Source organism: Centruroides vittatus, unplaced genomic scaffold (genome assembly GCF_030686945.1).
Source record: "Centruroides vittatus isolate TY-2023 unplaced genomic scaffold, ASM3068694v2 contig_89, whole genome shotgun sequence".
Classification (NCBI taxonomy): domain Eukaryota; kingdom Metazoa; phylum Arthropoda; class Arachnida; order Scorpiones; family Buthidae; genus Centruroides; species Centruroides vittatus.
The window spans coordinates 1,787,864-1,810,828 of NW_027122580.1; the positions used below are offsets into that span (position 1 = coordinate 1,787,864).

General features: G+C 32.9%; 1 protein-coding gene across 1 annotated transcript; it reads left to right on the forward strand.

Moving 5' to 3' along the window:
- The first annotated feature begins 10,701 nt into the window (after positions 1 to 10,701).
- LOC136983839 (sedoheptulokinase-like) lies at positions 10,702 to 21,174 on the forward strand. The gene is made up of 4 exons (XM_067280711.1): positions 10,702 to 11,294; positions 12,811 to 12,986; positions 14,640 to 14,840; positions 20,612 to 21,174. Exons 1-4 carry the CDS (start codon positions 10,714 to 10,716, stop codon positions 21,004 to 21,006), a joined length of 1,353 nt encoding a protein of 450 aa, XP_067136812.1. The 5' UTR covers positions 10,702 to 10,713; the 3' UTR covers positions 21,007 to 21,174.
- Positions 21,175 to 22,965: the final 1,791 nt, after the last annotated feature.

A 22,965-nucleotide genomic window follows, 5' to 3' on the forward strand; every position in this document is an offset into this window, starting at 1 on the left:
TTTTCGACCGTTCGTTTGCCACAATCGTTGCCATCGTAATTTGAACTTCGTCCATCATTTTGCCCGGTTGTCTAAGAATAATCGTTCGACGATGCTCGGAACGTTTTTAGCTCCGCCCACTAGGCCACTCGAATCCTAACTTAGGTGTACTGCGTTACCGAACACGGCCCAGGTATCGTTGTCTTTGCTTTCAGGTTTTAGCTTTTAATTATGTGCTTAGTTTTAGAAAAGATTTGAATGCAATTTCAAGAAAATTTTACAGGACGTACCTTCCGTATATTGTATTAAAAGATTATGAGAATAACGAGAATTCTATATATTTGCATGATAATGTATGAAAAGTGTATTGAATATGTGTACTTTATTCAACGATCTATCCATATATGCATAGGCGTTTCAGAGTGCAATTTCAACCGTCCATTTGTACATAAAGACAGCAGTCTTCATACAGTGACCATTCGATATAGTAAATAACTTTGTCAATTTTTGCTAGCCATCGTGCATATAATTAATTCCACGTGGCAAATTTTTATCAAAATAACTTGTAGATTACAAAATTGACAATTACTAACTGGAAGTTTACCTGTCCATCTTAAGATACTTTTTATTATATTAAATTTTAACGGAACACCGAAATTTTAAATAAATTATATACGAGGGAATCTTTCTATAAAAAGGGAACTTAACCTCTTTAAAAAATGAATTCGTACGCTTTCCAATAATTGTACAGCGGGTCTTCGAATTATTATATAACCGGATTAGACAATTAATAAATCTACAATAGACCAATCCTCCATAAATGTTGCCACGAAATATCTCTATCCGGAGAATCAAATTTTGATTACAATCTATTAAAAAGGCAAAAACTTTTCCACGTTTTCTGTTCAATCTCTTTTGAGTACAAGTGTAAAATACAAAAATATTATGCAAGGTCGAAAAACCACAGCGCAAACCAGGCAAAAATCGGGAAAAACTTCATAATTATCTAGCCACGTAATTAATCGCCTATACAGAATCTAACGGAATACCTTAGAAATAGCGGGTAATAACGAAATACCCGTATAATTTCCTGGACGATCCACACAACCTTTTCTGTGTATTGGCTTGTAAATAAAATTATTCCAATACGAATAATTTTACTTACACGACAATCTGGTGGAATATCTTTCGATTTGTAGATATTATTAAACAACGAAGCAAAATAATTAAATAGCGTATGACTTAAACACTTCGTTCAAAACTGCGAACGTAACACTTAATCTAATTAGCGATTTTGCTTGGTAATTAGGAAGAATTAGGTCCGCGGTGGCAACTCTAACAGTAACCGCTCGATATAGTCAATAATTATGTCGGTTTCTGTTAGTGTTTATGTATATAATGAACTCGATATAGTAAATGAGTTACTTCAATCGACTGAAAGTTTATTATATCGTAAAGCTGTGCCTGCTGCGCGCTGTCGCGACGTTGTGCATCTATCTTAAATTACATTTATCCAATGCACGTTGTTCAAATGTTTTAATGCGTTGTAAATCATCTACATGTCTGTATACTTCTTCCGCGTAATAGCTAGTGATTTCACTAGAAAGTGTTAAATAAAGTACATCTGCCTTTAAAAAGATGTTTACTGGTTCCTAGTACTTTCCTGTGTGTTAGTTAACGAAGTTGGAAAGTATTAGGGTCTTTGAAAAGTGGGTTTTGTCCTTTAATAAATTCACTTAACTAGAAGTGACAGCTAATAACGAATTATCTGAATCAGTATTTAAATTTCAGAGTCTCGTAACCACTTTCTTGAAGAAAACGTTTGAAGAACACACTAGAGTAAAATTATATTACTCATTATGTTTAAATTTAAATTTTATTCTATGTTAATGTAAGTAAATGTTACCAGAAGCATTTTACTTAACAATAATTCGTAAGATTATTTATATAAAATACATTGTAAAAATACAAAATATTAAAGACCAATGTAATACAACGTATAAAAATTGTTTATCGATGGAATCCGTAGTCAAGGAACTTTATACCTGATTTTAATAAATATAGGTGGAGAAAGTAGGCAAAAAGAAAGGTCGACTCCTCTGTGCGGATCGTGTTCTTTTGATTTAATTATAAATGCAACCAGGAAACTGAAATGATATTAGCGGTAAGTTTTTACACCAATAGAAATCACACATTAATAATCAGTTCATTCCGAAAAGAAGTGTACAGGCTTCACAGACTGAAACAAGAATCCATAACACACACACAAAATAGAAAAATGACAGTTTTTATTTAATATTAACAAGGAAATACATATTGAAATTGCTCTTTTTATTGTCTTTATTCTATTTCAACTATTCGGTTATTTGTGCAATAAACATACTTTTGTGTGCTAAATTTACCATACTTCGGTATGGTAAAATATATGAATGAAAAAACTTTGTCTAATTAATTTGTCATTTTTTAACAGAAAATGCCAATTAATCAAATTGGAGACAAGTCTGCCCAAGAGGGACCACCATTTATTTTGTGTTTCAGACTAAAAACATACACACATGGCGACAGGCCGGAAAAATCAACGAAAAGAAATTTTAAAATACCGTCGCCAGGGTGCAGCTTCAAAATTTGCTTTTTCCATCGCTTGTTCCAGCAGATAAAAAGCGGAAACACCTATTGGCCGGATGGTTGAAGAGTAAGACGTCTGTATGTCACCGACTCCTTTAGTTTTAACTGGATGTTTGTGTTTTCTTTAAAGGACTTTTTTATTACTGGCGACACGAAGCCTAAAAAGGAAGGCCTGTCGCCATTTGTGTATGTTTTTAGTCTGAAACACAAAATAAATGGTGGTCCCTCTTGGGCAGACTTGTCTCCCATTTGATTAATAATAATCCCGCCATCGGACGGAAAAATCAACGAAAAGAAAATGCCAACTTCAATGCCGAACACCTTAGCTGACGATTCTGAGAAACTTCGTTCTTTCGTCGGATATACTGGTAACTTTCGGTACTTATGGTTTTGTTTCGAACCGTGTATCGTTTGCCCTTGGAGGTATCCACGTTGTCCCATACATTCAACTACACCGACAGAAGATGAAGTATTCGATGCACTTGTCTTGTTCAATAAATACAAGGACAGTAAGTACTTGCATTTTTCACAACTATCGTTTTGATGATGAACAGTATTCACGTTTACCATTTATTTTATTACAGAAGTAAACGCCCGACTACCGTTTAATGCGCACCTGTCAACAGTAAACGAAATCCGAACTGACAACACTCGTAGCATTGTAAGACGGGCAGAAGCGGCTACACGGCACACGGACCGTTCTATGTTAACTTATGGTCCGCTTATTACCTGGTTCTCCCCAAGCAATCCAAAAGCGGACGATAGTGTCACCCTTACGGCACTCAAGATCCAAATGAGTATCGTAATGTTTTCATCAGTTTCTTCGGGCTTCGATATTCGTCATTTTTCATTTACATTCGAAAAAGTCTATACAACTTTTGGAAGAATGTCGTACGTATCAAAGCTACTCGAGACACTCGAAGAAAAACTGAAGCGCGTCATCGGAATTACGGATTGTAGCATCCATTTCCACGGTGATAAAACTGGTGCATGCATTGACAACAGTACAAATGTAGCCACGCACTACGCGCGTTCCTTTTGTCACCTTTATTGTTACCTCTTTTCCTGTATTTGAAGTGTCGAATCCACCCGAAAACTACAATTTCGATTGTATGGAAGATTTTAATCTTACGGAATTTGCAAGAATAGTTTTTGTATGGGGTACGAATGAAAACGTAGTAATAAAATACAATATTTTTTATCTGGAAGAAAATTAAATCGCGTTGCAACATTGTACATTCTTTTGCATTGGGCTAAATTACGTTTTAACATTAGTTCAATGTTGTTGCGAAGAGTTTGTGATGGGGTGAGCATTGGCGGGAAGATCTCAGAAATTATTTCAATATCATTTCTAAAGAGCAATATTAATGCAAATTTAGTTTGAAAATAATAAATTAAAACGCGCGACTTGTTAATTTGAATAATATAAATTTAGGAATTAAAACTGTAGTTAAAATTGGCCTCTATTCTTAGTCTTATTTTGGTACTTGGTGCGAATACCATTTCAAAAATCAAAGTAAAATTAATATTAAACTAAATATCATATTCTTTTGGTTCGGACGCTTGCTCGTTACTCCCGGTAAGTACGTGTGTTTTTAACATTTTATAGATAGAAAAGTTTGTGTAAACTTTATATAAGAATTTATGTACGTAATGTAATTGTATATCGCGAAATGTTCATTATCTGTTGTGTATCTAACTCTTAATAATTCGAACGATAAGTACGGCCCAGTAGTCGTGTCCTTTATTGTCTAAAACGTGATAGATTAAACAGTGAGAGACCTCGTAATTTCGCTCATCTCAACTACGTGACGTCTCTGACGTATTTTCGGACTCGAAGGGTCGGCGTAAAGACGGAATATGTTTCGTTTTCGGTAATAGCGTAACATTCTCGAACAAAACGTTTTGACTCGAGATTTCGTGACGACTAACTCCGATAAAAACAATAAATAATTATAGATTTATCGTCGAAATTTATCAATACAAATATACACGGCTTATATTTGTCGTAACGGTTTTATTTTAAAATCTGAAGTAAAGTTATATGACAATATATTATTTGCTGTATATTAGGGTGTTCCTTATTTTGACGAAAAAAAATTTTTGTCGAAACGGGTATACCCACCCGTTAAAGTTCTCTCGAGAGCGTGACAGTAACTTTTGTTGTAGAATGTTACGGTATTATCGAAAAGTAACAATTGTAATGTCTATCAAACTGTGTTATGCGGACGCTTCCGAGTCCGAAAAGTTCTTAGGAAACACGTCAGAGACGTCACGCGGTTAAGGCGCGTGAAGTTTTAAGGTAGTCACGTGACACGTTTTGTACGCGCTTAAGCAATGGCGGCCGAACGATGCGGAGTCTCTAAGTAGGAACATTTCTTATATTCCACTAGAAAATCTATATAATCGCTTATTTTTAAAGAATCATACTGTTTTTAATAGTTAATTCAATATTCGGAACAACACATTATTAATTCCAAAATCGATTTTTATAGAAAATTTCTAAAATGAAAAAAGTAAAAAATGAGGATGCATCGACAGTGACCCCATCGACATCTAAAGAAATCGTCTCTAATGTGTTGCAAATACCAGAAATTCTACAACACGTATTTAAATATTTAAACGATCTGGACTCGCCACAGTGTGGCCGAGTGTGTAGTTCCTGGAAAGTCGTTACCGAAGGCGCCTTATGTAAGAAAATAGCAATGTTTTGTAAGGTAATTATGTATTTAATTTTTTTCGTCTAATTATTATTACACATTTTAGTCTATATACAGACAGCTTGCTTAATTTTAATTATAGAAACACACTTAAGACTGTCACTGTGTTTTCTTTTTAAGCATTTTGTCCAATTTTTAACCAAACTCTGAATATTGCTTATAATGGGAAGACGTCATTAGAGCAACATCTGGAAACAGATTGTCGGAAGAAAAACATTACATCAACTGGAAGCAATGTTCGGATTGAGAAGTTTCTGCTACTGAATTAGCATTAGCTGCCACACGGCCATACGTCATTTCGGCTTTAAACCTATAGATTCACAAATAAATTGAACTCCAAAATTTTCGATGACTCGATGGTAGCAACACGAATTTCTTCTGCGGTTAATTAAAGGTGTTTGGCATCCTATTCGTTAGAAAAGGCATTACAGGTAGAAGAGTTAAAAAATATTCCATTCGTAGGAATTGCGACCGATAGTAGCAGTCACAAAGACGCGAAGATATTTCCAGTTATAATTCATTATTTTATTCACAAAACTATTGGAATTGAATATCAACTTGTCCGGATGACATCGGTCTCGAACAAAAAAGCAGCTACCATTAAAGACTCGTTAACAAATACACTGAGAAAAATGAATTGTTCTCAAAAATGTCTCGCTTTTGAAGGACACGACTGTAACAAATTTTGGGTCGTGCGGACATGTCGGAAAAAATAATGTATTTGCATTGCTAAGACAAGACATTAAGCATTTAGAAGGTAGCGGATGTACAGTGCGTATTGTATTCAACGTGTTGTAGATTCTTTACTCGTTGATATTAAGAGCATTCTTGTAAAAATTTTAAAATATTTTTCTATTTATACTGTCCAGGTTGAAAAGTTCTATATTGTACTTATATGTATGATGGAAGCACCACGTATTGTATATATTGCACTTCAGATGTGTTTGAAAGGCTTTACAGCAGAGTATCGATTATCCGACTCAATTGGGTACCGAGGTTGGTCGGATAACTGAAAAACGGATAACCGAAAAGTATGAAAAAATACATTATTAGTATAGTGTATTAGTATATTAGTATATCCCGTGTAATAAGCATATTAGTATATCGCTATTAACCTACTTCGCGTTGAATTTTCATCGGTGTTAAACCTAACAAAATTTTTTTTAATACAGTAGAGAACCGAAAATCGGAATCAATTGGGGACTGGGGTTGTTCCGATTAGTCATTTGTTCCGATTACCCATTATGTACGAAAAAATACATTAACCCGTCCGATGTTCAAATTTTTCTTTGTTGCGTGTCGCTTCGTGTTGAATTTTCGTCGATTTTAAGCCTAACGAACATTTTTATAATAATAATCGAGGCTATCGTATCGTTAAAAATTATTTCTGCATTTTGTACAAACAAAATAAATATATTGAAGAATATAAAAACACGAAAATTATACTTTAGAAGTAAATTTAGTATCAAAAACGTTCGATTCGGCACGACACAGTCCGACTGAAAATCGTTCCGATTACCGGCGATTCCGATTACCGGGGTTCCGATTAACGAGTCTCTACTGTAACAATCATCGTTAAATTATTTCTTTATTTTGCACAAAATAAATACAGAAATAAAGAAAAATAGAAAATTAAGCCTGGTTTAAATACTGGCCTCCCTTTCATGGTCGAGCCAGTGTTTCCAGCTAAAATTTAACAAAAATATTATTAAAGTAGCCAAAACATAGCCAAATATTGTTGCGCCACATCACCAGCGGGCATTTGAATTTGCCGAACGTGGTCGGTTAACCGATGTGACGGTTGATCGGGGGTCGGATAATCGATACTCTACTATATTTTAAATTAAAGATTTCCTTTGTTGTTGAATTTTAATACTTTTAATTTCATTAACTTTTTCATCGAGAAATAAACCAGCAACGAGTTGCTCAATTTCTCGGCTACATTAAAAAGTTTGGTGGTACTGTTATCATATTTTATTAAAATATTTCCTATATTTTTAACTATTATAAAATGGCAGAAAGGTTAATTTTGGGGTACAGACGAGTTTTATAAAAATAAATTGTAAATGCTAATAACGAGTAAAATCGTCACTAAGTCTGACCCTACCGGAGATTCACACGACCCCCATTATCTTTCCACCCCCTCGACCTTTAACCGCCAAAATTTAATATCATCGATTACTTTAATAATCAAACCACCCTGCAAAATTTCAGAAATTTTGTTCACCCGCTTTGAAGCTTAAGCACCTTTTGTCGAACATTTCTGAAATTTGTGAATTATTGTAAGACATTCTGATAGCATTACCTGGCGTGCAAAGGGCCACAATCATTACAAATTCCTCTTTGGATTTTCAAAAATACAGATAACATTACTTTAGAATAAATGAATGATTCGACATTTCTATAATTTTATTTATTAAAAAACAGAAAGCATTATTTTAACTTAAAAATCATAAAGTAATCCTGTTTCTAATGAACATTATTATAATAAAATAATCCTTTGTGAAATATTTCAAACCGATTAATGTTTTTCGTAACGGCGTAAAAATATGACGGGATCATAATACCTCACGCGTTCCAAACAATACATTCTAACAATACGTAACGAATTGTTAGAATGCATTGTTGACTTTTTCTATTGTAGGTGGCTATTGTTAAGGGTAAATTTGTTCGAAAGTTCCGCGTTTCATTGAGATTTGAGAACAAATTGTGATTAAGTAATGTACGGGAGGCAGAAAGGGCTCTCTATGTCGCCTTTCTCTTAGGCTTGCTCGAGTAAAAAGATGAAATTTCCCGTCGGCCTTTTTATTCGAGTTACTCTGTACTCTTCACTCAAACTAACTCTTTGTGTTCTGCACCATTAAGGCTCGCTCGGATGAAGACGAAGACAGCACCCCGTTCTAGAAAAGCCCGCGGAAGGCGAACAGGCCCGCGTAGGGCGAAGAGGCCTTCCTAGGGCGAAGAACGAAGATACAAGAACGGGTCGATGGCCGCCGTCGACACCGTTCTAATAAAGCCCGCGTAAGGCGAACAGGCCCGCGTAGGGCGAAGAGGCCTTCCTAGGGCGAAGAACGAAGATACAAGAACGGGTCGAAGGCAAAAGACGGTGAGGCTTTCTGTGTTTCGTTTCTTTAAGGCCCGCTCGAGTGAAGAGGCCGACCGGAGATGGAGAGGGCTTTCTGTGTCTCGGTTTATTAAATCGCGCGCAGGGCGAGTATTTTTTTATTTATTGTTTTTGGTTGATGAGGTTCGGTATGAGATTGAACTAAATTTTGTGATCCTAACGTGCATTTTATTACGACCTTGTGTATTTATACATTTCCGTCTTTTTTTATTACTAGTTGTTGTAATATTGCATTTCTTAGTTCAGATAGTAATAATATGGTGAGTTTCGAATAGCTGAATCCAGAGGTAATTATGAATATTTTCATCGTGCGAGTTAGGAAGAACTCGGCTCGACAAGTGATGTTGGTCACTTGTGGAGTTGGATTCTTTCCAACTCTTGGTGGAACTCCGAAGCAGCCACCTCCACGTGGTGAGTTCTGGGTTGTCGTTCGTCTGGTAATGACGAACGCCAGGCGAAGAGCTGCTTGTTCCATTTTATCCATTCGGCGCCGCTGCGCAGCTTTCTTATGCCGATTGACGTTGAAAACCCTAAGTGTTTTGCTGTTTGGTTAAAATAGTCGAGTACAAAATCAAATTTCAATTTATTTTAAACTGCTGATAAGTAATTTACGATTGCCCTTTTTGAGTTTTATTAATTGTAAAATTGAAATATTTTGTTAAATATTTCAATTTTATTATATTAACTCCTGGTCTCTTGCCGGGGTCGGTAGGGGCAGAGGCGTAGCTAGGGGAGGGCGGTGGGGCGGCCCGCCCAGGGCGTCACCCGTGCAGGGGTGACACCCGGTAGCCCTGTACGTAAAAAGAAGGAAAAAAAAAGTCAACGACTCGGCTCGCCTCACGTGACAGTTTCTTCGCTATGAGGAGACGCCACGAAAGTTCGCACCAGCTGAAAATCTTACTGCGATTTATTCTATAAATCTAAACTCGTACGTCGCGACATCGCATATTCATTATATCGTGCAAGTTGCTCGAGTGCGAAGATATTACAACTCAACAGTGTTTTATAAAAGAGTTAAAAAGGGTGACACCACGATATCCGCACCGGGTGTCACCCATGCTAGCTACGCCACTGGGTAGGGGTCGATGAAAGTTTGCGGGAATGGCTAAAACTTTGCAAATATTTAAAATTTTACACAATTTTCCTGCTCTTAAATAAATGTTTTTTTTTTTTTTTTTAAATTATATAAGAAGTTATATTATATAGAATATTGTATAATATATAAAGTACATAACATTGAATGGGTGGTCAGAAAAAATACTTTTTAAACGGGGACAATATACGAAAAAGATTAGGAACCCTTACCCTTGCATTTATGTTTTTAATCCCCGCACACAATGCCACCACCGAAAGAGTATTTATCTCAGTGGACGGACGAACGAAACAGAATGGCAATTGAAACGGTAAAAAGTCTGGTTATGGTGAAATTCAACTTCAACAATCGTAATTGTTGAGAATTTTACGATGAAATCTGAAGAAACAAATAACTGCTTAAGAACAAATGTTCGTTGGCTTAATTATTTTCTCATCATATAATTTCTCCGCTTTGTTATATATAACAGAGGAAAAGTATGACAATCGGTCAATAAATGTCCTCCCCAGATCTTTACATATTTGGACTCGGAGGACCGAAACGTCGAGAAATGCAAAAATTCGGGGATTTTTCTACATGTATGGATGTTAGTACGTGTGTGTGTTGGGCACGATTTTGTTTACCTTATTTGAAGCTTAACAGCGCTAAAATTATGTTTTAGTGAAAACCAGTAAAATACTGCCTTACTAGAGGTCGTTGGACCGACATTGCGACGTGCCGTAAGTCAAAGATGTTAATATGAATTAATTTTTTTTTTTTTTTTGTAACTCTTTCCGCCCAGTGGGCACTAAGAGGGCCTCTTATAGCAAGCCCATTATGGGTTCGGCCAGGCCCACAATGGGGCGGCCGGGTGGTGAGGGACGGGGACCGACATATCCTGACGGACCACCCCCCCCGAAAAATTCCTGGGGATTTTTCGACCCGTCCGGATTCGATCCCGGGTCCCCCAGGGCGGCCGGCTGCTAACCTTGACCGCTCGGCCATCCGGCCGCATATGAATTAATTTAACAATCCTTAGTAAATATTTACATAATCTTATTATGTAAATATGTTAATTTGTGATAAATAAAAATACGCCATTTTTAATTAATCTTATCGGGGTAATAAAACAATAAATTTAAATATGTAATAATGTAAAGGGGGCGTTGTGAGTAATGGATGATACGTACGTTATGGGATTTGACTTAGGAACTACTAGCGTTAAAGTATGTTTGATCAATAAAATAACCGGGCAGATCGAAGATGTACAATCGCAAGAAACGAACTCGCAAATATCTACAAAATTAGCAAGTTTACAAGATGTTAAAACGATATTCAAAGCAATCGAAGAGTGCTGCAGCAAATTGTGTGTTGATAAGTTGGATCACGTGGAGGCCGTCGCTGTTTGCGGACAGATGCACGGATGTGTGTTTTGGAAACAAACTGATGTTTGGAATGATTTAAATTCGAGTATCGAAGACGTTGAAGTTAGTTCGCTGTATACGTGGATGGACGATCGCTGTCATCCCGATTTTCTCTCGCGTCTTCCTCCGCCTCATTCCCACGTCAAATTGAGTACCGGTTTTGGTTGCTGCACCATATTTTGGTTTCTAAAAAACCGTCCAGAATTTTTAGCTAAGTTTAACAGATGTGCTACAATTCAAGATTTATTTGTTGCTTATTTATGTCGTTTATTCGTGCCCGTCACGTGTGACCAAAATGCAGCTAGTTGGGGTTATTTTGATACTATTTCTAATACGTGGAATGTAGAAAGGTTTGTTTTGTAAAAACTAACAGACTGGAGGGGTTTTATTTCGGCCAGAGTCGTTAGTATTCCGGTAAAATTTCGAGTAGAAACGAAAGGAACGATAGGTCCGCGAGAAATTCTCTGTTGGAAGTTAAATTCCGAACCTTCGTTACCGCGGGCGGCGGTGCCGAACGACGCGAAAATTGAACTAGACGTAAAATAACGCGATTGCGGTTACCTGCCGACGCGTGCTCGAGAGATATTGTCGATCCTGCACGGTATACTCTGGCAAAACTAAATTGTGTACTAAATGTACCGTACGTAATATACAAATTGTGGTCTCTAAAAGCTCGGCCTTAAAATAAAAAAATAAAACGGAATTATAAAGATGATGTTTGACTCCGACGGTTTGCTAATAGTCTCTGGAAGAAATAAAATCTTGCCGATTGGGTGGATGAAAAATGAAATGTACAAAACACTTAAGAACTCTTGACGGAAATTGTCAGACGTAGAAGAGGAATAATACGTTATATACGGTTTCGTTACAAAGTTCGAAAATATAAAATTTTATTTACTAAAATCTAATAATTGCAAATGAAATATATTCTGTTAAAAAAAGTATGCCACTTTATTATATTTTTGAATTGAGACGAAAGACGGTATTTCTGTAATAGCAAGAATAAGGGAATAAAGAGGGAAAAGAGCTTCTCTAAAAAGGTAGTTAATACTCGACGGCTAGAAAAGACGGATGTTGCCGAAGCACGGTTCTATTCGAGTGTCGGAAATTTAAATTTCTTTATCGACGATTTAACGCTTCGTTTAAAATAATGTAAATAACGTAAAGTTTCTTTTATTATTTATAATTTAGCGTGCTGTCTATAACGATTATTGCGTATTTATGCAATTACGTGATGTTAGACTGCATTATGGTGACGTTATTGTTGCACGCTTAGAGTCTAGAATTTCTTAACTTTATAGTATAAGTAAAAGAATAGTAAAGTTAACGGTTTCGACTGCCTTTGTTTCTGTCGTTCCCTAATATTTTTTAAATGGGAGTCGAACGGGTCCTAGATCGGACGTTACGAAATTTCCATATTTGTAGATAAAAATCCAAATAATCCTGTAAGCTACTTAAGTGCTCGCTTGTCATTCTAGCAGACTACAATGTATTTTATTTTACGGGTAAAAAATAACGTACTTAACTACAACTAATACGTTAAGGTTGTTAGTTACATTTAGTGTTTTCTTACAGGTTTCGATAGAATTTTTATCTAGATTTTAAGAAAAATTATCTTAGATTGTTAACGGAAGTAAAAAATCGTCTAGGGTAAAACAAACTCGAGTCCGAAATACCATTAATGTAAGAATGAATCAAATTATTTCGAGAAATAAAATTTTTCTTTTGACAAATACGTTTTTCGGGAGTAAATTTATTGATTTCGATACGTAAAATCAAATCGGGTTTAGTCTTTTAATTATCATATTTGAATATAAAATTTGCATACTATCTTAATGTTTAAAGTTTACTTTTTTGATCTTCTAGATTGAAAGAACACGACTTTCCTGTGAATTTACTTCCTGTCGTCGTCGAATCGAATACGGTAGTTGGAATAACGAAAACAAATTGGCTGAATCTTCCGACTTCGTGTAAGGTTTACGTTGCATTAGGTGACTTTCAGTGTTCTGTGTTTGCAGTTATGGAAAGTGAATATGATGCAGGTAATTAAAAACACAAGTTTGATTAAATTTATTATAAATTTATTTAATAATTGTACAATTGTATTTATACAATTATTAAACGAATGACATAAAAGAAGCATTGATCAATTTATTAAATGACATAAAAGAAGATATTAAGAAAGATAAATGACATAAAAGAAGAAAGATATTAAATGACATAAAAGAAGTATTGATCAATTTGATTTACTAGCGTATGAGAACGAATCTAAAGCAGTGGTGCCAGAACTACTATCCCTGTACCAAATCCATCCTGTGAACATATTTGACACATACAATTAAAGAAAAAATATATTTCTCTTACAGACAATACATATAAAATGTGTCTTTTATGTATTGTATGTAAGAGAAATATATTTTTTCTTTAATTGTATTTAATCATCCTGGCTTATTTTAAAAATATTTGACATCTTTTATAAATGATAGTAGTGGTATGGGTTCGATACATTTTGGAGTATAAAATTTAATTTGTATAGAATTTAATGTAATGATACGTTTTGAGTATTAGACAAAGAATTCGTGGATAATTTTTCAAAATATCTTATTTGGTATAAAATAGCAAAATTTCGGCTTCTCTTTGATAATTTTGTTAAGAAATATATCGATAAATTAAATACGAGAATGCTTTTAAAAGATCGACGATTAAAAACGGATACTCCGAGGTAATTAAAAGATTATCTCCGTTGGGATTTAGTTTCTCGCTATCAAATACCGAACGAAGATTTTATTCACAATTTCAAATACCATCTTTTCTGGTTATTATATTATATTTCTATTATAAAATATCAGAAACTAGACCATAAATATATTGTTGAAAATTTCCACGGTTTGTTAGTCTATATACTTCGGGATATTAATAATGTCGTCGACGATATAATGGAAAAATTAAATAAATTCGACGAAGAAAAAAATTAAAATAAATTCAAAAATCTGTAACATTATATTGAATTTTAAAATAAAAATTGTTAAATCTTCTTAAAAGAGTCGGTCGTTTTTTTAAAAATTTAGCAATTAGTCGTATTATCTACAGATCGGAAGTATATTGCGATATTTCTAACATAGTTGATAAAGAAAAAAAACTTACATTTTAAAAAAAGGAGCGTACGGTTTTCAACAAAGATTTTGTTAAAAAAAGAAGCATACGAACAAAAGAAAACATCCTGGGTCTAGTAGAGAGGCCAGTTTGGGTACGGTAGAGGATGAAGTTTTTGTATCATTGTTTTATAATTCAAAATATATCATTACTTTACAAATTAATTTTATAATCCAGGTGTATTGCTCTCATTTTCAATATTTTTAAAAGTTGTAATCTATTTTGTATCGGTCTTTATTTTTTTGTAATTCAAAATGTATCATTACATTAAACTGCTGCTAGAAATAGGCCTATTTTTTTATATACAGAATATACAAAGTAATTGTGGCCTGTCTATCTATGACTTGTGCATAATTTGACTATTCGGTCAAAAAGTTTGGATGTCGTTGATCTATAACATTTTATATAGAGTAAATATGATTTATTTAAATTGCTTCCAAGTGATTATTCCTTAATGAAGTCACTGAATTAAAGTAATTTGAAATTTAATTTTAAAATTTTAATTTTTATCAAATTTTACTAATGTTTATATATTTTATCAGTATTAAATATAAGTACATCAGCCCAGTTGACTTTTTTGAAACCTAAAGGATTTCTCCCATCCATTCCTGTACCCAAAAATCAGATGATTGATTATTTTCCTTTCTTTGACAATCGCTACTTGGCTGTGGCCGCATCTCTAAATGGAGGCAATGTTTTGGCCAGTTTTGTTAAGATGTTACACCAATGGACCACTTTATTAGGTAGGTTTATTGTACATGTTAATACATTAAAAAGAGTGTTGTTTTCAAATAACTGTTTAGTTCAGAAGAGAAAACAATATTGTTATAAAAAGAAATTCTATCTTCAACTTACAATGAATTGATTATAGTAAAGTCCTGCAAACTCAATGTGGACTGAGAAGGTGTACAATACAGCAGTTATGCTAGTCTCGATCTGTGGTTCGCGGAACACGGGTGCTCTGTGAAGCCACTTCGAGTGTTCCACAAAAAATCAAATATACAATTAAAAATTGTTGCAGAGGAAAAATCAATAGATAAAAACAACTAGCAGCTGAAAGCTGTATATAAATACAGCTTTCAGCAGCTTTAATTGCATATATTCAGTTGTTTTTATTGTATATATCATCCTTTGTCTGAGTTTTGTGCATTTCAAAATGAGATAAAAAATGAGACTCGCCAGATTTTATTCACCAGTCCTTACTTTCATGAAACTTTTTTACTTTAGTTGTGCTGTATCATAGTAAAAATATTTCTTTGTTCTTATAGGTGTGAGTTTTGAATGAAATAATAAAGATGCCAAACAATTATCAGAGAAAAATTAAAAAGTAGGGTCAGTGTGGGTAAATATGAGACACTTTCAAAACTATGAATATTTAATCTTATCTACTTACTTCTAAATATCATGGAGCAATGTTTTGTACAAAAGTGTCTTAAATTTAACTTGTAGTACCTCATTATTAACCTCCCTGTTGGCATAAGCAAGTCCTTATGGTGATATAATGGGTGTCTCATTTTTAACCTCTCAGTGTCTCATATTTTAGCTTTGAATGTAAAATAAAAGACAGGAAAAAAATTTTTTGCTTAACATTTCTCATACGTACAGAAAAAATGAATACTCCGTTAGATTTTAACACCAACTGTAGACCTTGTCACGTATTTCTCTTTATAAAATACTGATCCTAACAAATGCTGTTACAAAAGTTACAAAATCTAAAGATATATGTGCAAATTCATATACATATCTACTACATACCAATAGTGGTTATTTCTATTTGTACTTAAATTTTTAAAAATATTGGCTTTTCAGTGGCCACTTTTGAGTAAGTGACATTTGTGTCATGGAGTTTTGCAGTGGTACTTTGGATAAAAGGTTATATTCTTTGTTAACAGAAGGAATTGCTGCTATTATCAGGTGTTGCCAATGAATAACAATAAGTTATTTGATCCTAGTGTTAAGCTACAGCAGTAGAAATTAGATTTTCTGAAGAATACAATGAGTTTTACAGAATGTTGAGTTATCAAAAGTCAAGTTTCTGGGACTCTTCTGTAACAGATAGAATGATGTGGAACATGATTAGAAATTAAGAATCATAAACATAGCATTTCTGATATTAGAACAAATATTTAAATTAAAATATTCAGAACAATTACAATAAAATAAACCTTTTGTATAAAAGATTGCAGCCAAAGTAACTAATTAAGTACATATATATTTTTAAATATAGTGTTCAGCAAATATTCAGCAAATGTGTTGTTTATTGTATTATCTTTGGAAACTTAAAGGTAATGTTCATGTATACTTTTGATAATGGATCTAAAAGTAAAATTATAAAAAAAATCTTTCTATTGAATAATCAATTTTATCATGTAGACAGCTACACATGACTAAACTAATTATTAAATAGAAAGATTAAATAATTAATAAAATCTGCATAATTAAAAAAAAATTTGTTAAAACATAAGAAATGTTACTGTGTATATTTTATTCTATATCTAAAATATGTTTTAGATCATTCTACTCTATTGATGCAATGAATATAAGCTGTGGGTAATATATAATTTTAAAACCTTCAAAAAAGGAAGTTTTTAAATAAATAATAAAATTACTCTAATCTTGTCAACAGTCCTTTTTAACAGTTCTCTTCGATATCAATAGAAAGGACTGTTGACAAGATCAGAGTACTTTTATTATTTTTTAAAAGACTTTAAGGTTTTAAAAATATATATATCTGATTTTGAATTAATTAATTTATCAACATAGCATCAGGGTTTATGTATCTTTACAATAAATATTGCTTTCTTTAAAAACTTATACTGATTAACTTAGAATTTGAATCCAGAAGGATAATAGAAATTCATTAATCCAGGATGACCAATAATTTGGCACCCTCTGAAAAGTAGCCAATAATCTGGAATTCTGTAATAATAGTATTCTGCAAATTAGAATTTGTTTGGATATGTAGTGTGCTAAAAAAAACTAAACAAATCTGAACAATAAATATTACGCATGAATCATAATGGATATTGATTTTATGCAATAATGCTTTCATTAACATTTTTAGGTTTTTTGACTTTTAGTCAATCACCATACCATCATCAGATATCATCATAAATAAATCAAAAACGTACAGCAGTGTGTGCTGGTGCAAAATGTACAGCAATGTCTGCAATGTTTGGATTATGTATAACTTATCAAACTTTGCTAAAATTTAAAAAAATGCAGTAATTATTTTTTTCAATAATTTGGCAATACTGTGATACTTGGTTAACAAACTTCTACGCAATGATGTTAAAATCACATTTTATTTCTTTTGAAATTTTTCCATTTATATAAGCATTATCATAATGAACATATATGCAAAGGCATACAAGTGAGTCAATTATATAGAAATGTTTTAACACTTAACCTGCAACAAACACATTATTATTTTCTGTGAATTGTTTTTAAAACTGCACTGAGCAACTGTAATATTATATTTCTCAATATATTAAGATATTCCTAGGTTTAAAACATAATATTACATTTGTATTAGGTTGTTCAAAAAAAACTAGACTATTTTTCATTTGCTTTTAAAAACTGAAAGCAATTGCAATTTTTGCTATGTTTTATACAAAATTTTACATTCTTAATAATTGATATGTACTCTAATAATTCTATAATTTCTATCAGAGTACAATTTTGAAGCATATAGAAGCTCTTAATAACAAAGATGAAAAAAGAAGAAATGCATTTACATTTGTTGCTCGAGTTCAAACTGCATAATGCTTCCCAAACGGCCACCGTATCGATAGAGCACGGGGAAAGGGTCCACGAGTGATCGGACGGTACGAAGGTGGTTTCGGAAATTCTGTAGTGGCAATGAGAGTCTCGAAGACGAATAAGGTAGAGGATGGCCGTGCACTCTCGACAATGAACTTTTGAAAGCAATTGTTGAAGAAAACCCACATCAAAATGTCAGAGTAATGTCTGAGGTGCTTGATGTCAGTATTTCAATGATGTTTGATCATCTGATGCAAATTGTAAGGTGAAAAAGCTAGATAAATGGGTTGCACATGATGGGCAATTGCCAGGATTACACTGCAGAAACTGAATGACTTGGGATGCTTTACCACATTCCTCCATATTCTCCCGATTTTTCACCCACCGACTACCATTTTTTTAAGCAACAAAACTTTCAAGAACAAAACTGAGGTGGAAGCTGGATTCAAAGATTTTTATAGATGAGGCATAAATGATCTTGTTTGTTGGTGGTAGAGATGCATAGATGTTCAGTGATCATACTTTAATTTTAACACATGTAGTGTTAAATTTTTCAAGAATAAATGTTTGTCCTGAAATTGGCCAGTACTATCCAAACAACCTGATAGTTTAGTTTCTATTTTGTTGAATCATCATCTCCCATCTTGTAATCAATTTATAAGTACCATTTTTATAAAAAGATTTACTGTTTCAGTAAAAAGATGACTCAAATGCTGTTCTGTGTCATCAAAAGTTTTAAATTTCTTATTAATAAATAAATTTTGCAGTGATCTGAAAAGATGAAAATCTGATGGTGCTAAGGCTGAAGAATACGGTGGGTGTGTGGGAACTTTCCAGTTAAACTTGCATAATTTCTGTTGAGTAAGTATTGTCGAGTGCAGTCTGGCATTATCATCCATGACTTCTTTCCAGTTCTGATTGCTTCCCTTCAACGGCAACTCAATTTGTTCAACTGTTGACAATATTTCTCTGCAGTAATTCTTTTGTTAGGTTATAAATGATTCCTTTCTAATCTCACCAGACACACAGCATTATCTTATTTTTTTTTAATGGAGACTGGTGTTTTACAGACTGCACTGCCAGAATTGAATTAATGTCTTTTTTATTTTTCATATTACTGTATAATATTTATGTTACTAATTATCCAAAAATGGGTCATTATTTTGTCTTCCTCTTAGAAAAATGCACACAGATACACTATCTAACAAATTTTTCTCTGAGTAAGTGGGACACCTATATGTCATAACTACTAACCATGCCAATTTGTTTGATATGATCAAAGGCTGTTGATTTTGGAATCCAAAGTTTTGCTGCAATTGCACAGTATGTCTTGAATTGCTTCTTATTTCCACACAAATGAGATTGTTGTCTATAGTTGAAGGTCTGTCTGAATGGAGTGAACTCCATTCAGACAGCCCTTCAATGAGAAATATTTCTTTCTTTTCTCATACCTTCTCTGAGAAAAATTTCCTGCAGGCACTAAATGAAAGTACACCCTCTGTAAACACTACAAATACTCCTCATTGCTTCCTCTGCATTATTTCAATCAGCATCTCAAAATCACTACAAACTTTCTGGATGAATAGTAATCAATGAAATATAAGTTAAAATAATTTTGGTATTCAATAATTTCAATAAAATTTTACAAATTAAAAATCTATTAAATTCGCAATACCAAACTCAATTTTATTTACTTTGTTAATTGAATATTTGGTTAATCAATCAATAATAAATATTTTAATTGTTGAATTTAGAACAAAATTTTAAATTATGAAACAAAGCTGTTTCTAAAACAACAATCGTTTAAATCTTATATAAACGAAAACTACTAATCAAATTTATTATGTAATTTTATTTTCTATAACAAAATTCTAGTACAAATATATTATGGTATGCAGTTCCATGTAGTATATATTGCATCTCTTCAGACAAATTTTATTTTCTAATCTTACTCTACTACTATGAATGTTTCAACTTTTAATTTTTCCTTTGAACATCAGTGAATAGAAAACTGTGATATATAGCATTTGAAAGCAGTATAATGACTTACCTGTCTTTAAAATTTAGTAATTTAAATCTTTCCTTTTCCTTAATAACTCAATAGTTAGTTATTGCATGAACCCAAAATTACATAAAGATTGTCTTTTCATAATATTATTTCCATCTACTAGTACGTATTTTCTATTAGCAGGACTTATTAGACTGGCTTTAAGGATACTGCGACACAGTTTCACAGATCAGAAATTTGTTTTATTTGATTTACCTGTTTAATTGTCTTTTCGTCTTTGAAAAATTCGGTTAATGTTACCTGTGGTAGTGAACGTGGCGGCTCGTCTCCGAAACAGTAGGGACGCACGTACTAACCTAACCTAACCTATTCTAATAAATTACCCCTATTCTAATAATTTGGTTGGCAATAATTATGGTAATTTGTTAGAATAGGTTAGGTTAGATTAGTATGTGCGTCCCCACTGTTTCGGAGACGAGCCACCAAGTTCACTACCGTAGGTAACATTAACCAAAAATTCAGTTTCATTAATTGATACATAAAAGTACTCCATATCAGCATAATTAGCACTGCATATAGAGAAATTATTAATTAAAGCACCAAGTTTATTGTTAATTTGTAATTCTGACTGAAAACATAAATGAACCCTTCTTACTACAGAACTTGATTATTGATTTAATTATAATTCTTTACAAATTTCTATATTAAATATCTTTACAAAAAAAAATGTATTTATTTAATTAGGTGCAGACATTTCAGAAGCAAATATTTGGAAAAAGCTTTCTGAAAGTAATACTGAGGTAGAATCCAGCATGATTGTAGATCCGACAATTTTTGGAGAAAGATATAAACCAGAGAAACGGGCATCTATTTCCAATATTGGATTTTCTTCACTTCAATTGAATGAAGTATACTATTGTGTTTGCAAAGGACTAATCTCAAATCTGCAGTCTTTCATTTCAGCTGCAACATTACAAGAGAATGGCATTCAAAGAATATTAGGAAGTGGTAATGCATTTCTAAAAAATGCAATTTTGCAACAGGAAGTTAGAAGGCAATATAATGTACCAGTTGTCTGTTGTGCTGGAAAAGATGCAGCAATTGGAGCAGCACTCTCCATAGTTAAAAATCAGAATTAAAAAAATATATGTTCACTAATATAATTATGAAATATAGGAAAAATAAGTGTTTTAATATAAAGAATTTTTAATGATTAGCATGCAATACGGTAGAACCTCTACTATCCCGACTAATTGGGGATGAAGGTAGTCCGGATAAGGAAAAATCTGGATAATCGAAAAAATAATAATGACAGTGAAAAACATGTACTGTACATACAGTATGAATAATTTTTATTTGTCTAGATTTACATATAGCTTCAATATTAAATTATTTTTTGTTAAGAAATTCAATTATCGATTTTTGTTTAAAGCCAGCTGTTCTTTTTGAAACTGCTAAATTGCAAATACTTTTAAGACATAAGTTGTCCCGAGTTACACGTTTCTTAGCTCTCGAATCACTTCGTGGCGACATCTAAGCACCGAAAAGCTTCAGGACCAATATCTCTTACTTTGCAAATATCTTCTTCGTCTTCTCGATCTTGTTCATGTGAGGCAGATATTTCTTTAATTATTTCCTCGTCATTCAAAATTTTGAATCCAGGATCGTTTTCATCGCAATTTAACCACTCGGTTACATCTTTTTCGTCACATTTGGCACGTATTGAAATTTGTGCTATTGCTTCTGCAATGTCTCCTATAACACTTTCTACTGTGTTACTGGAATTTACTAATGGTCTTTTCAAAATTTTCTTCCATGCATTCCATCATGTACGTACATAAACAACATTGCAATTCGCCAAGTGCAAATCGGCAAATTCGTACAATTTTTGTTTATTTTGAACAATCCGGATAATCAAAAATCTAGATAATCGAGGTTCTACTGTATTAAAATATATGAGAAGGTATTTGTGTAATACGTGAAACCATATGTATGAAAACATACATAGGATGCTTCTGAAATATGTTGACAAACTTTAGACATGGAATTTATATATTTAAATCTAAGAAAAATATTGATGTAAATGATGATATTCTTTGTCATCCTATGCAGCTTTAGAAGAGTGTGTGCTAATTTTTTACTTTAAAATATGTAAATTTTTATGGGAAAATTTAAAATCTTGCATCATATATTTGACTCTCCATAACGAGAGACTGTTTCAACATTATATTGTGAGCATTTATCAAACACTTTACAATGATCTTGTCATTTTTTATAGTTTAACTATAAAAAATGACAACAGTAGTGTGTATAGAGGTCAGAATATACTGATGTTCAAGGTTTAGGTCAGAGTATATAACTCTCTCAAAAATTATTCTGAACATTTGCCCAACTGAATATTTTTGTGTATAAAATATTTGCAGAAAAATGTTTATTTACTTGTTCTTGGTTATATGTATCATATCTTTCAGAAACATTCTATATATTGTGGGGGGGAAAATGATTAAAATTGAACTTTTGGATATTTATTAAATCACTGTATGGTGCATCAGTAACATTGCATGTCTTATTCCAATGTCATGCCATCTGTCAGGTTGTGAGTTATTGCACTTATCTTAGCAACTTATCTAGACAGACCACCCCAAAAAACTCCCGAGGATTTGTGACCCATCCAGATTTTTATTCCGAGTTCCCAGAGCAGTTGATTGTTGCATTATCACTTGGCCATCTGGCTATCAAAAATTAATAGTATTGTTTTTTTGTTGTTGCCATCGGCCGTACATTTTTAGCAAAATCTTTCTTGTTAAATTCAAATAAATTTGGATTTTGAATTTTAGATCGGTATGCTTTTTCACGTCTGCCTCAAAACATCACTATGCAATGCGGCATGACATTGGAACGTGACACACAATGTGATAATTTAATTAATAAATGCCATTTTCTTAAATTAAAAATACTTGCTGTATTCTAACATTAAAATATTTTGTGAATTTGATTGAAACTGTAATATTTTTATTCTAAAATTTGTTAATATAATATATAATAAATTTTATGTTAAAATAAAAATATTTTACATATAAAATAGAGATTTTAAAATT